The sequence below is a fragment of the Melospiza melodia genome, chromosome 1 (genome assembly GCF_035770615.1).
Source record: "Melospiza melodia melodia isolate bMelMel2 chromosome 1, bMelMel2.pri, whole genome shotgun sequence".
Taxonomy (NCBI): domain Eukaryota; kingdom Metazoa; phylum Chordata; class Aves; order Passeriformes; family Passerellidae; genus Melospiza; species Melospiza melodia.
This window is the reverse complement of record NC_086194.1, coordinates 42238584-42253994: the sequence shown is the minus strand read 5'-3', so window position 1 is coordinate 42253994 and position 15411 is coordinate 42238584. Positions and strand designations below refer to the sequence as shown.

General features: G+C 38.5%; 1 protein-coding gene across 1 annotated transcript in view; it reads right to left on the bottom strand.

The window, feature by feature from the left end:
• Positions 1–1199: 1199 nt before the first annotated feature.
• The window catches only part of CMTM8 (CKLF like MARVEL transmembrane domain containing 8), a 35242-nt gene continuing 21030 nt past the window's right edge, over positions 1200–15411 (bottom strand). Inside the window, exons 2-4 of the mRNA XM_063155211.1 lie at positions 8303–8476; positions 4308–4424; positions 1200–1753 (exon numbers count right to left, since the gene is read on the bottom strand). Of these exons, the coding sequence (XP_063011281.1) occupies positions 1670–1753; positions 4308–4424; positions 8303–8476 (375 nt within the window). The 3' untranslated portion in view covers positions 1200–1669. The remainder of the gene's footprint in view (positions 1754–4307; positions 4425–8302; positions 8477–15411) is intronic.

The following is a 15411-nucleotide window of genomic DNA, read 5'->3' as shown; positions in this document are numbered from 1 at the left end:
AGTTTATCAGTTGGCACTTGGATCATTTCAATGCCTTTGATTCTTTCTATTCCCAGCGATGGAAAAGAGCATACAGGATTTTAATGACACATTTTATCTGTGTAGATAAAATGCAGAGTTGGTAGCCATTCTTCCTTCTCACAACTGGATAAATTTAGCAAGCAGCAGACAGCCTGACCCATGTTGTGTAGGCCAAATGCAATTTGTAGACAAATATAGGTTTTTAAATAATATCTTGGCTTCCCTTACACTGAAATCTTATGACTGACAGATAATCAAGAAAAAAAGCATGTGATCAAGAAGGGAATTAGCTGTCTGCTGATAAATCTTCTGCCAGGCACATATGTAAGTAACCACACACCATTTATTTACAAGGAGAAATAAAGAAGATTTTTTTAAGCAGTAAGGTTTCTCTGCTGCCATATATTATCAACCAAATAAGCTTTTGAAGACTAGAAGGGAATCCAAACCTTCTTAATCCAAGAATAAAAGGTTCACCAGTAGTTTTAAATGAGGAAAGCTTTAAATAACATCATAAAATAATCACAACCTTTCACTCACCATGTAATTTCTGGAAAAAAATCCTTAGGTAATTTGTATTTGAAAGTAATTTTCAAAGGTATCTGTTTTGAAAGTCATATTCTGTCATACTTCTGCTTGATTCAAAGTTATTTAAATAGGAGTACCAACTTCATTTGTTAAACTAACAAGTTGCAGATGATGCCAGTAGACAGGAAAGGAGGGAGGAAATTCCTTTCTTGTAGAACTGGTGTCTTGACAATTCTGCTGTGGATTTAATCTCTGTATCATTTAATAGGATTTAGAAGCCCAGATTTTAATAAGAGAGAGTAATGGCCTAATCTGAGGAGAAGAAAACCCAAACAACAGAGTCTGCTGAGAAACAAGAAGTGTTTGTTACCTTCAGCCAGAGATTTGTGATGCCCTCAGCAGGCTGAGCACTGAGCACTAAGGGGGTGTTGTCTGGGCTCCTGCTTTGGAGCCTGTTGGATCTGAGAAACCTGTTAAGATAATGTGTTCCAGGAACAGCATTTCTTCAGCTTCAGACCTACAGTAACCAAAAGCAACCTCGTGATCTGAGAAGCTGTTACATTATGCACACCGACAGGATCATCAGAATTCTTGGTAGTATCTATTGTACTCTGAAAAAGAAATTTAAAAAAGCAAGCTTCTGCTCTCAGTTTACAAAACATGTACAGTTGGATCATTTATTTATTTATTTTTTAAACTTTCAGGTGTTTTTTTTCTGCACAATGTCACTTTTTCATACATAATAATGATACAATATCAATCTTAGTTTTGGTAGCCTTCAGTATCAAAAGTATAACTGTAACATTTAAAAAGTTACATTTACATAAGTGGCACATTGAGTAAGATTTTTTAAAGGTCTAGTAGTAATAACTATACAATGTCTAGAAAAATACTATGTTGATTTTAAAAGAAGCAGTATGAAATTTTATTATATAGTACAAAGTCAGGTTAAAAATGTCTCTAAAGATGGCATTATTATAAATAATCCATTGATCTCAGTTTATATCGTGTCAATTCTAGGAGAAATGTTCAAAAATACCTCACCCCTCTTCCAAGCTTTTATCAAAATTGAATAATCCTCAAGGTACTTTACACAACAGGATTCACCTTAACAAAGTATTTACTGCAAAGTTCGTGATCGCCAGGATATAAAGCTGAAATACGTATTTCCAGCATAGCAGGAGGTAACCACAAAGGCAAAGAACTGTTGAGAGAGAGGAAAAAACAGATTAGGAAATAAAGATATTTGAAAGTATTGTAATTTCTGAGGCAAAAAAAATTAGTTATGGGACTTGGGAAAAAGGAAAATAGCAAGCTGAGAAAAAATGGCACACTCTCACCTTGCGCTTGTGTGGCCATCACAGCCAGCACTGTGTAAAAGTAAGCTTACACTATGCCTAGAAATATGGGCTTGGAGCAGACAAAACATGACATATTTCAACTTTTTAAATAAATTCCTCATTATATGGACGATGTGAGCTCAAGCTAGCATTCCTGCCCTGCTGCTGTGTTTCAGATATTGCTCACAGCCCACCTGTACCCCAGCACGGCTCACAATGCATCTGTTTGCTTACAGAGAAAGCTTGGATTTAGATGCAGGCCCAGACATGTTCTCAAACAGCACTGCTGATTAGCTTACCAATTTCAGAGGTCCTTTACTGATGGATAAAGATATTCCTCAGTGACAGCAACCACGCTGTCATATTACTACATTGTCAGAAATTGATACCATTATAAGCCTTCTATAGCAGGCTAGGTTTATTTCACTTGTACTGATAAAGTCCAATTCAGCACTAGTGCTTAAGTTCCTGTTAATCACTGCATGTTGTTCAAAACAGACAATATTCAACACGGTCTTAACGAAAATACCAGAATGTTTTGTGCTAGTAACTGAATCAAGTAAAGCTGTCACTGCAAATAAGATTAACACCACTTTTCTAAGAGCTGAGCAATTATAGGACAAGAAGGAACCAAACACAAGTTATAGGCAGGAAATTTCAATTAGATATTAGGGAAAAAAAAAACCCAGCACACAGTGTGAGTAATCAAACACAGGCATTGTGGAATGGCCATATTTGGAAATACTCAAATTCAAGTGGACGAGGCCCTGGTAAGCTGATATGAGTTAGCCCAGCTGTAGGAGTGGAGAGAGTTGGGCCAGATGGCTTCCAAGAAGTCCCTTCCAGCCTAAAAATATTTTATGATTCTACAGTTGTTCCTGGCTTATATGCCATCATTGGCATGGGTAGGCACTGCTGAGCACAGTAGGCACTGTGAAGCTCACATGCTGAGCATCCAGGCAGAAATCTAAGCCTTTTAACAGGGGGCTCTTGGTGAGCATTGTCTAATGCTAATTTAATCTCTAACTCCAAAAAACTGTAGATGGTGATGTAAAATCTTATTACAATAAAATACTGGAGCGTTCTTCTTTTTCCAATGATTTTGTTTCTTATTAAATAAAAGCACCATCTAAAATCTTTCTAACAGAATGACTACTGGGGATAGATGATTTGCTAAATCCTCTATCCCTGAAACCCTTAATGGATTTTGAAAGCAAGAATCCACATTTAATAGTTTATTTAGACACTGTGTTAGATAAACATTATTAGGAAGTATTAGAAGAGAATCCAAACCTCCCATGAGACACTGAGCAGTCATGCATTTTGCATAAAACCTGAATCAGCATGGAAGCTTTATCTAGCAGCAAGCAAGTTCCTGTCAGCTGCAGTGGCTGAGTAACAGATCTGTAGTTACAAACTGCCAAGAGAAGACCCTGAACACCACTGAAATGACAGGGATTTAATGATCCAATTCCCAGGACAAAAACAGAGCAGGTGCTCATAGTTCCTGTGTTCATGGCCATACAAAAAAAGCTTCAGACAGGATTTGTGAATAGTCAGTAGGACAACTGCAGAAGCATGAACACTCACTAATTTGGAATTCCTGTATACAATTGAATTTGACTCCTGTTGCCACAACATGAAATAAATTCTTCTACAACTCCCTTCACTTTGCTAGGGAATGTGTTCACCTAACTCAAAAAGTCAGGCTGATTTCTATTCCTTTTTTTGTTTTAAGTTATTTTTTGTCCACTTTGACTGTTTTGGATTTCTAAATCTAAGCACTAAGATAGTAATGTCAGACTAATTAGTGATTTAATCATGTTACATGATTTTTCACATGTTGCCCTTGCAACTCAAAGGAAAGATTATCAAAAGTTGAAGCTGTAACAGGAAGATCAATGTGGAAACAGCAATACCATTCCAGGGCTTTCTCCAAGGTGCTGTGTGGACAGTGTGGACAGTGTGAACAATAGCTCAGGCCGCAGGAAGCTGAATGCATCTTGTGCATAAGTATGCAAAGTTAGCTGAGTTAGTTTAAACTGCTTTTGAAGTTGTCCAGGTGCATTGGGGTGACTCGATGCTCACACAATCTTTTTCTGTCTGTTCTGATGTGCAGGCTCTGACCTCAGCCAGAGAGCTGGTTATAAATGGGGGCAAGGGAGGAGGAAATCAGTGTGATCCTAAAAACATTACTGCCTTTTCTGATGTGACTGTCATCTCCGGGTGAAATTTCTAGTCACCTCTAAAAACTATGAACTAAATTGCAGCTACTTATAGGTTTTGCATGTGACCCCTATTACTCTGCAGCTTTTCAAAATGCAGAACACCTGCAACTTCAACCCATACTTCCAACGAGTTTTCATTTGCTATAACTTTACTGGATGTAGAATTGATTTAAACAAAAATTGAACTCACTGAAGAAGCTGCCCAGCTGTTGTAATTGTGATTGTCCAGATCTTTGGTAACTGAAGATGCATCTACAATGGCAGCAATGAGATACAAAACAAAGGCACTTCCATTAAAACACAAACCCTGTTGAAAAGACAAATATACATTATTAATATGAACAGGCATTCGTTTTCCAGCATTACAAAACTCTCTTCTGAAATACAGTGAACACATGCAGTGTACACCAGAAATGTCATTCTTAACTAACATTTTTAACTTTTTGCCCTCTTCAATGTTTCTATCTGTAAGGTTAAGATTTAACTGCTTTGAAAATCCATAAACATTTAACGATATTTTGGACAAACTGTTCTGTCCATCACACTAAATCCAGAAAAGTCCTTAAGTCGGTGTGCCATGATTTTCCAGAAGTGAAAGTAAGGACTCAGTTTGGTTACCACAATCGAAGAGTTAGGCAGTAAGAATATGACTCTACATGATAAAAAACAAACAAAGAAACAAGACCAAACTGCATTTCGATTACACTTCTAACCTACACAAAGATAGGAACCAACAACTCCTGGCATATGGAGAGTATTTATAAAGCTTCCAAAACTTTGTCTTCTACACTACTGAAGGACATAAAGAGAGTGACTTTTTTTCTCAGCTGTATTCTTCCATCTCTCAGTACCTTTCACTTCTGCCTGTTTTTAAGTGGAGAAAGAAGCAGGTAAATCCAAGTAGGAGAAGAGTCTGACTGGACTACATGGGTCATCATGTAGTCATGGCAGATAATGCATTTTCTCTTTCAAGAGGCAAAGTTAATGTCTCAGGGTACTTATATTTATTACTAAGAAAGAAGCAAAGCAGATAACAATGACCTCACATAACCCTACAGAGAGCAAACAAAAAGTTTGTTTGGTATTTGCATGTGAGAGAGAACAGGAAAGGAAGAGAGAACAGATGTCTAAGAAGATGAAAAATGTATGCATGAAACTTTGTCCTTTGCTTTTTTACTACTTGGTCATGGAAGTTTCTTCTTGAAAAAAGAAAAGTTAAATCCTTTTAAATTCTACTCTGCTACTTGTCTAAGGCATACAAATTTGGTGCCATGTTTAAGTGGAATGCCTCTGATATGCTTTGCATCTAGTTATAATTGCAGGAATGGGTAACTCAATATAGACCTGGTTTCCTCATGTACATAATCAGCTCCTTTCAGCTTCTGACCCCAGTTTGTCACTCCAGACTGTCACACAAATATAACCCCTAACTCTGTTGCTCTAGTTGCCTAAATATCGCCAAGCTGGTGCAACTCCAACTTACTAATCCCCACTGTGTGACCCAGTGGATGCTAGGAATTTATGCCAATTACCCACAATTTAATTCACTTTTAACCAGCTTTGGCAAAATATAAAAAAGCTGCAGCTCAAGAAGAGAAGTTAAGAAGGAACAGTGGAAAATATCCACCATCCTTCTATCCTTCCATCCATCCCTTCCCAGGGAACTGGGCTGGGCAGTGCCTCAGCACTCAGATGGAGTCCAAGGACTGGCACTTGAGATTTGATTCACACACTTACAAATGAGTGGGGGTTCATCTCACCTATATCAGCTTGTCTAATAAAAGGTACTATATCTGTCCACAGATCTCTCCCCTTGTTTTATCTGGGCAGTACAGCAATAAAATATCAAACTGTCAATTTTAGGATGAGATGCCAACAATTGGCAGGTTCTGGTGAACTTCTGTAAAGCACTGATTTAGAAACCCCAAACTTGATTACCTAGAGTATTTGTTGTTATTTTCAGATTTCCCATTCCAAAAAGACTCAATTACCCTGGAAAGCTACAAATCCCTGCAATATCTTGTCATGTAGAAAAAAGAGAAAAGCACATAATTTCTGCAAAGTGCTGCTCTGGGAAATAACACTGTTGGGGAAGATGGAATGCAGTGCAAGCTGATTGGGCCTTTGCTGCCAATATATTACTCAAACCAAATGGTTCATGCTAAATTACCATCTGCTTCTTAAATTCAAATTCACCAGATTTTAAAAGCTTCCATTGATTGTTTTAGCAAAAAACTTGCACGATGAAGGAGAGTCAGTTTTGAAGCACATCTTTTGGGTTAATTTGCAGTAAAAGTAACTGCATCTGAAGCAATTTGGTAATGTGCTTAACCTGCAAAAAGTGAATTTATGACAGAGATGTCCAGATGTAATTTTGGATACTGCGTACAATAGGAGCAGTTTGAGCTAACTGTCACCTAAGGAAGCACAGCAATAACTGGCAGATACTGAAATTCAGGATTCTTCAGAGAATAGGGTAAAGGTGGGTGTGAACTCCCTCAAAAAGGTGTGTGTCATGCTCTTTCTAACAAAGACTTTAAAAGCACCTCTCTGAAAAGAGACTCAACGTTGCTCTTGGCCATACAGGAGCAGCAAAGGACCAGTTCAAGGGCTGTTCCCAAAAGCTCTGTTCCCAAAAGCTCTTTTAATACCTTAGGGCAAAACAAGCTGGAACACAAGCATCTTTTATTTGTTTTGCATTTATTTTCTCTTTAAATAACCCTTTTATATAAAAGGAGACTACCTTTTGGACTTACATTTGTTTGGAACTCAGAGCAAGAAATATACTCAATATGAAATAGAAACAAATCAAATATTCCAGTTGGTCTGCCACATAGATCAGGGGCAACTCATTTATGTGCAGTTGCCTCATAATAGCATTCAACAGATGAAAGAAGGGTAATGACCAAAGCTTTATTCAAATGGATATAAAGATGCTTTCCCTTTGAATGTACTTTACTTACATGTAATGCAATGGGAAAAAAAAAAAAAAAACACACCTTTAAATATACCCAGATACATTACTGCTGTAATTGAAATAATCCAACATTTCTATAGCAGTGTTACAGCCTTAATGGTAATTGCTGGTTATGAAACTCGAAAATAGAGAAGCTATCTGAACATAATCCTGGTTGTTCTTATTAGTAATTGCTATAGCTGGCTATTTATTGCTGCAGCAAATGGGAACACTAAAAGAGGAGAGTATTCTAGTATTCAATTTTAGTCACATGCACAATATAGCTGATAACAGGCTGTTAGCAACACAGAAGTCAAATACATTTCATCATAGAAATAACAGAATCCTAGTCAATAATATTTAGCTGTTAAAAAAACAAAACAAAACAGTATCTCACTGTATCCAACAAATGTAAAGATGAAATTTATAGTGATTCTTAGATGGGTCACAAATAGCCGGTTGGCTGAAATGACAATGACTTTTAGGATCTACTATCCCGAAGACCAGGCTGTTATGCAAATGAGGTAAAAATATACTGTTGAGAGTTAGAGCTGGCCAGGTTTGCTCAAACCATAAAAACTGGATCTGCATTTTAAGTGCCTGTGAATTTTTTCTGTAATTACAGTAGCTGTTTATCTGATTTGCTTTAACTCTTGAGCTCAAAGCAAAGGATTACATGGTACATCCTTTACATGGTACATATTTTACATATAAATAATTTTCAGCACATTTTCACAGTAAACTACATATGGATTGTCAGAGTGTTGCTACCTCTGAACTATCCTTGCTTTAACTTCAGCAGAGGAAGACTCATGTTTTAAGAGCCCAAGTCCTGCTTCTAATGCATGGTGTTGATTCCAGTAGGGATTTCTGCTGTTTAAGCCATATGGCCAAGTCTGTTACCTCAGAGGCAGCAACAGACTCATTCTTCATGGGACATAACCACTACAGAGAGAAAAAGAGGTCACTGTGCATAAGTATCAGTCACACACACATTAAAAATCAAGTCACTACATCAATGGCTGAACAAAATGGTGAAACATCACAGAAAAAGTGCTTTGAATATGTCTGGGTAGTTTGAAAGTTAAACACCACAGCCACACAGTAATCAGGGAAAAATCTGCTAAGAGTACAAGTAGAGTTGGTAAAATATACATGTAGAATGCACCAATATTTTATTCTCTTCAAAACCCAGCAAAGCTGGAACAACAAAGAGTGGGTATATTTACCACCATGGTCCATGGCACCTGGGGGATCCTGGTGTAGGTCATTGTCATGTAGATGATCAGAAAGAAGACGGTGAGAACCCAGTAAAACACAGCTACAAACATCACCCAGCCAAAGGCTGGATAGAGAAAGTATTCTGTTCCAGCAATCAGGGTCCACACCAGCAGCCCCAGCACCTGCAAAAGTTATGGGGAAGAAAGAAAACTGTCACAGTTCTAGACCTCAGACTGCTGTTCACATGAACCATTTGATGAGCTGAATGGGGATGCTGCACTGGCAAAATACTGATCTAACAAAAAAGAACATATAAAACTGGTATTGCTGTAGCAGGGTGTCACAAAGGGAAAGGCATCTTATCTGTTGATTTTGCCCAACCTTTAACTACTTTGGAGCCATACTTGCAGTGGTTTTACAGCTAGCTCCCAAAAGGATTGATTATTGTAACTTTCTTGCTGATGCATGAAGGCAAATGCTGTTGTTTTCCTGCCAGCAATGTCACTTTAGAAACAACAGCCTGTGAAAACCACTGGGATCTTCAGGTTCTACCTGCCACAGTCACAGGTCACTCACTAGTTGGAGTGGAGCTCAGAATGGCCCACAGCTGCTCTGTGGATTGGCAGGCACCACAGACACAGAACAACTCCTAGACCCTGCTGTAAAAGGCTGTAGTAAAGTATCAACACCACTACAACATTCAACTGTAACTGGAGAAGAGCAAGTCAGATTGGGAATGTCATTATATTCCACAGCTCTTAAAACATCTCCCAGGTGACTTGACCCTAAGTAGTAGACAAGGACTCACACTCAAGCAAAGTTCTCAAGCAAACAAGTGGGAGAAAACCTCCCTCCTGATGTGGCAGTCTGTTCAGATCTAAGACACAAAGAAATACACAAACCAGAGGTTTTAACATACTCTCTCCAGTTTTCTCCAATGCTAGGTGATCTCCAATGCATTAAAAGGAATGAGGAGCAAGCAAAATATAAGTCATATGACACAGGAAAAAAAAGTGTGTTTTTCAAGTTGCCCAGCAATAAGAAAAATCTTAACCATAAAATGAAAGTGGCATTTTATACCTTAAAAACAAACAAACAAACAAAAAAGCAAAGCTCATTCCACACACTTTATTAGACTCAAATGTGGGAACTAAAATTCCTGTATTTGCAACAAGGTTTAACTCTTTCTGCTCTATCTGCATTATGGTGAAATTATCTAGCAGTGAGAAATGGAAGGATTACAAAATTAAAGCAAATAGCAGCGCATTTAACACACAAGAGCCACAGCTGGACAGCCTAAAGTACCTTCTACCCCAATATTCTATCTCCAGCAGCAGTTAGTACCAGACACCTGAGGAAATACATTAAAGAACAGATCATCATCAACAGCAATATTTCCTTGGACTACCTTCCTCAGCCCTCAGGACTGTGCAGTGAAGGGACTTCCTGAGCTGGTGGTGACATCTTTGTCATCAACACAGCAGATGATGGTTTTGCTACAGCTTCATTTGCACAAGAGCCAATCCTATTCCCATGCAAGCTGCTGGTCATGGTCACATTTACATTTACATTTGCAGAACTGAACATACATATAATGTTTTGAGATTTATCATTCATGTTTACAATACAAAACTATACTGTTATAGAAAAGCTTCTTGTCATTGGTCCTCCTACCACCTTGTATCTGTTTGTCTTCAATTCATCCTCCAAACTGCCACACAAACTTAATTCAGCCCTCTACCATGTATTGACAGTAGATTAGATGTATGTTATTTGTACATTCATCTACATGTACATCATGCATACATAAAAGCACTGTACTAATGTCTGATTTATGGTTTGTTTGGAGTTTGCTTTTCTCTCTTAAGAGAGAAGGCATACAATGGTCTGTTTAAGAGCATTTTCCCCCCAGCGTTTTTACCAATACACCGATTTCTCTCCAACAGGAAGCTCTAGAACTGGAATAAAAAAATCCTGCTTTTCGCAGCATTCCAGGGGAGGGCAGCATTGCCAAGCAAGAACAGCTCAAACAGGGTTAAGTGGAGCCTTTAAAACACACTATTTACAATGCAAAGTTACCGGTTCAGCAATGCTTCCCATAGTTCATTTTAATTCTACTTCCAACAACGTTTTACTAATAGTAGCAATTCAGTTAATAGCACCTCAAATTGCAAGAACTACCCACAATCAGATAAAAAGCAACTCAATTTTAGTGTAACAAGTGTTTTAAGGCTAAACCATTTTGATAGACTGTTTAGCTAAAAAGAATTACCATTTTCATAGGATACAAAGTTGTTTTTCATTACACCCATACACTTGAATCCAAATTTAAATTCATCATCCAGAAATTATACAGATAAACAATTGATCTCGTGCTTGATAAATAATTATTAAAGGCAGATTTATCCTAGGTCTGAGTATCTTATAAAATACCAAGAACCGAACCTATTTTGAATGTGAGGAAAAAAAATTTAAAATTTAATCATTAAATACTCTTATAAGTGTTGGTTTTTAGAACACTTTTAAATATAGAAGTAGATTTCTCATGAAATGTACAGGACTATGAAAAATTTGTACTAAATGCAGTAAGATTGATAAGGATACCTCTGTTTATATAATGGATTATTATTTGAAAGAGCAAAATCTTCACAAGTGGCAAATTATTAAAATTAAAAAGGAAAATTCTGAGGTTGCACAAGACCACTAATCTTATGTAACCACACACTAGAGCTAGCAAGACATTCCCTAGAACACAACTATTCATGCTGGGCCCTGTTTTTTCCAGTAGTATTCTAACCTGGAGTCATCACCCCTCTTCCAAGATCATTTTAATATTTAGGTGGCTGTACACCTCATGTGTATTCTGAAGAATTGCTTTTAGCCTATGTTTTTAGCTGGCTTGTATCAATGGCAGAACAACTCACCCAGGCAATTGAGATGCACCACAGATGTTACAGATTTATATTCTTAACTGGTTCCTGCATCGTAACTTTGATGGGTTGCATATTAGAGCACATTTGACATTTTCAGTTAGATCCAGATACTCTTACAGCATATTACTGGAGCTGACAGGCTAAAATAATATTTCAGACTTCTTGATTAGATCTGAAAAGGTCAGATCAGCTCATGGTCAACAATTCACTCCGTGTAGTTAAATGATATGGCAAATGGTTTCACTGCATATGTAAACATATGCAATAAATTGATTTAAAGTTCACACTGGCCGTCAGCATCTACAAAATACCTCAGGAGCCAAAGGAATCCAGACATCTAGACAAGCCTTCCGTGATTAGCTGATATTCTCAGCATGCTAAATACCGAGATTGTTTCTCTGGTGTTAAATGCCTGCCTTGTAATTTTCTGACTGCCCCTTACATGACAGCTTTGCTGTTCAACAGATCAGTACAAACTGGGTGACACTGCTGTATCTGCTGGAGCTGAGAATGCCACTTCTCCTACTGGTTTGGTATCACATCTCCCCACTGGGAAAAAGTGGACTGTATTCACATGTCACCTCAATGAGCATCCAGCATAGAGAATCTGGCAAGTGAGTGACAGGCAAGCAATACTGGAAAGCCAACATCAGCAACAGCTGGGGAGTGCCTGCAGTAATTCAGTGAGCACAGATGGTGCACAGACACCTTCACTGCTCCAGGTCAGCTCTAAGACAAGGCAGAAGGCTCCACCCAGGAACTGGGAAGGTCTCATTCTCACTATGACCAGGTAGGCTAGAGTGTAATAGTAATAGCTAAGTATTTGGTTTTAATTTATGAGCAAGTCAGAATATGCTTAATTAGAATTACAGGAACGTACTACTACTCTGGAAAAAATGAGCCCAAGAAAGGGGGAGGGAAAGGCATGAAGAAAGCCCAAGAAAATAATGCATTCATGTGGAAATGGATGAGAGGGGATGCTGGGTCCTAAGACTATAAGGGCTCCACCAATGGGTCCAGTTTTTCCAGTCAGATGGGAATAGGGATGTCAGTGCAAGATAAAGTCAAGCAGTTTTCTGTTGTTTATGGCAGGTTCTGATTTCAACTCAGACATTTATTTTGTGGTCATTTGGCTGCTGCTTGATCAGGTACCTCCATTACTAAAATACATTAATATGTCAATGCACTAATGCATACTTCAGCAGTTGGCAGACACCGTAAAAAGGAAGTAACTTGGTAGCAAAATCCAACATTATTGAGTGTGCAGGTTTAAAATTAGATGCTTAATTACATATTCAAACCCTTAAATAAACGTCATAATTCTTCTGCAGTGCTGAGAACTTCAAAAGTATTGGATTATTTAGTCACTTTAAAAAAAAGAGGGCTTTGTTGTTAGTGCATGAGACACTTGTCTCGTGTCACAAGTCAGCAGGTATAAAAGCAGGTGTGAGCTTGAATCTGTTTCCAGTTTTGCTTTTCAAAGCAGCTTAAAAACTGCAAAAGAAAATTTGTACTTGCCACCTGCATTCAAAAGACTACAATGTAACAACTCCTTTCCAGTAATACCAGGGTTTGGAATTCTCCAGGATTTCTCCTGAGTGGTTAACTCAGCAACACAGTTAAAAATGTGTATATGTCCTTTCCACAATAAAAGAAGTCTCGATGTAGCAGAACTGACAGGAAGAAAAACCCACGGCTCACCTATTCAAAACAAACAAACAAACAAAACCCCAAACCAAAACAAAAATTTGGTACATTTGCCAGAAGCTTTTCCTATTCTTCATCCAGGGGATGCTTCCTGTGACCATAAGCACTGCAGGATTTATATGGAGTTGCTGCTGGCACAGATGAAAAGGATGGCAGATGGATACTAGAAGAGTTGTGCATTTGCAGCACGAATTGCCTGCTGTATGCAGAGCCACTTAACATGGACAGCATCCAGCAAGGAGAAAGCAGGACATCTTGCCTCTTCTTCCTAGCAGAGGAGATTTATGACTAGAAGACAGAGAGACCATTCTAAATTATTGCACATCATTATTTCATTACTAAATCACAAGTTAGGAGCTACCTTAGCAGCAGCACAAGCAGCCTGTCAATGTCTCAACCTCCATCCTTTTCTGCCTTGGCTACATAGCAAGATGGTGGTGCTGGTGTGGATTTTAATGAGAAAAAAAAGAGTGAGAAAAAGAGAATTCTCCCTCTACCTTTCCTGTTGAACATATCCAGGACAGTCAGTATAAGAACAGGCAGATTTAATGGTAGCATTTCCAGCTGGTTTTATTTTACAGATTTATTGATTTATTTGCAGATTATTTACAGATACAGAATTACTTTTTTTTTAATGCTTTTCCCAGCTCAGGCTAAATGGAGTAAGTGTTTGCACTGCACTTTAAAAGTGTCTTTAAATCAGAATTTTTGTGCTCTCACACATCATCCATGAAGTGACACGACAATTCTGCCTTCTGCCACTAGAGCGAGCACAATCATTGCTTTTTTCTTCAGGGAAAGGGGCAGTTTGCCCAGCAGTAAGCAGCATCAGGGCAATTGCCATTCAATGCACCCCCTGCAAATCGGGAAGGACCATTCAAAATAAGCTATATATATATATATATATATATCTTTCACTAGGGTAATTCCAAATTTGAGTGTCTTCCCCAAGCAAATTTAACAGGTTCATTTCATTACCAGGTACAACAAGAGCAACATCAACTGCAAGTTTATTCACGAACTAGTCAAAATAAGAATACTTGATGTGTTCAACTTAAAAAAAAAAAGAAGTGTAAGAAAAAATAAGGTGAAAGCCTGTAATTGCTGGATAAATCAAACATCAATCCAGACTAAAATACAAAATATAAAAATCTTGCTGCAGTCAGAGAAAAGGTGAAAAAGAGAAAAGCATGTTTTTAAATGGAAAGATTCAAACTTCAACTATTTCCATTAACACTGAGTAAAGGTGCAAAGATGAAGAAATTAAAAAATGTTTTTCAGATACAGTTTCTAGAGATATAAGAACCTTGCTTAAGTGTCTTTGACAGTTCAAGAGCCATGTAAATGTACTCTGGAACAATCTAATCAATCCATTGCCTTACCCTACTGCTTCTCTTTCCCAGTCTCAAACATTTTTTTCAAGCACCAAACATTACAGCGAGCTGACATCAGCCACTCTCTAGTGTCCCCCTCTCATTAGATTTTTCATGGCTTTGCCTTGCTAGAAAAAAATTCTAAAATCCACAGTGCTCACAGAAGCATGCAGTGGTCATAGTGGACATACCAATTTTATAATTTGCACAGTACAACTCTTAGCATCAAACTTAAGCAGCAGCTATGGGTCTCAAGCCTCTCCTAGCTTTGAAAACACTTCTGCCTAATCAAAGCCCAAAATTCAGTCTCTTCTACTTACCCAGAATTTCTAAAAATTTTCTGAATACCTGTTTAATTATTCTCAAGTGACCAGTTTTCAGTGTTGAATCTTCCCACTAATCTTGAAGATTTCTGTCATGCTCTTGGCTCTGTGGCAGCACCAGCACACACCTCTCACTACAGGCTAAATGGGCTTGAAACGGTGGCAATACTGACCATTGCTTCAGAGAATCACCTCCCCAGAGTTGTTGCTTAGGACAGATTTCCTAAGAAAGAAAACTGCTGGAAGCAGCACGTGCCAAAATATGTTCCGGATGTATATCTTCATCAAAGACTGAACTCTCTTACCCCAGACTTTAGTCCAAATCCTGTGACTTGTCAGAAAACCTCCTGACCCAAGACTGAAATGGGTCAAAGCCTTCTGGCAGACACTTCATTCAATAGGGAACACACCTATTCCGGAATGAGACTTCAGACAAAGCCCTTCGAGGGCTGACAGATCTCCCCTGCCTTTCCCACAGCTCCACAAAGCAGGGAAGTCCTCCCACATCTACCCCAAACCCCCCAGAAAGAGTCCAGGAACACCTCTGCCTAAAAAACCGGGAACCAGACCTCCTCATGTGTGAGCCAGTAAATCAAGCCCAGTCCTGGTGTTCAGCCAGCACTCAGGAGTGCCCAAGGAACTATGAAGTCTCATTGGGAAGAGTGGAGAGAGGGAGGCATGCAAGCGAGAAACCTTTTTGTCTGATCAGAATGGGCACTGCCCAGGCATAAAGACAGCAGCACCCAGGCAAAATGCAGCAGCACGCCCAATTTCACGTCAC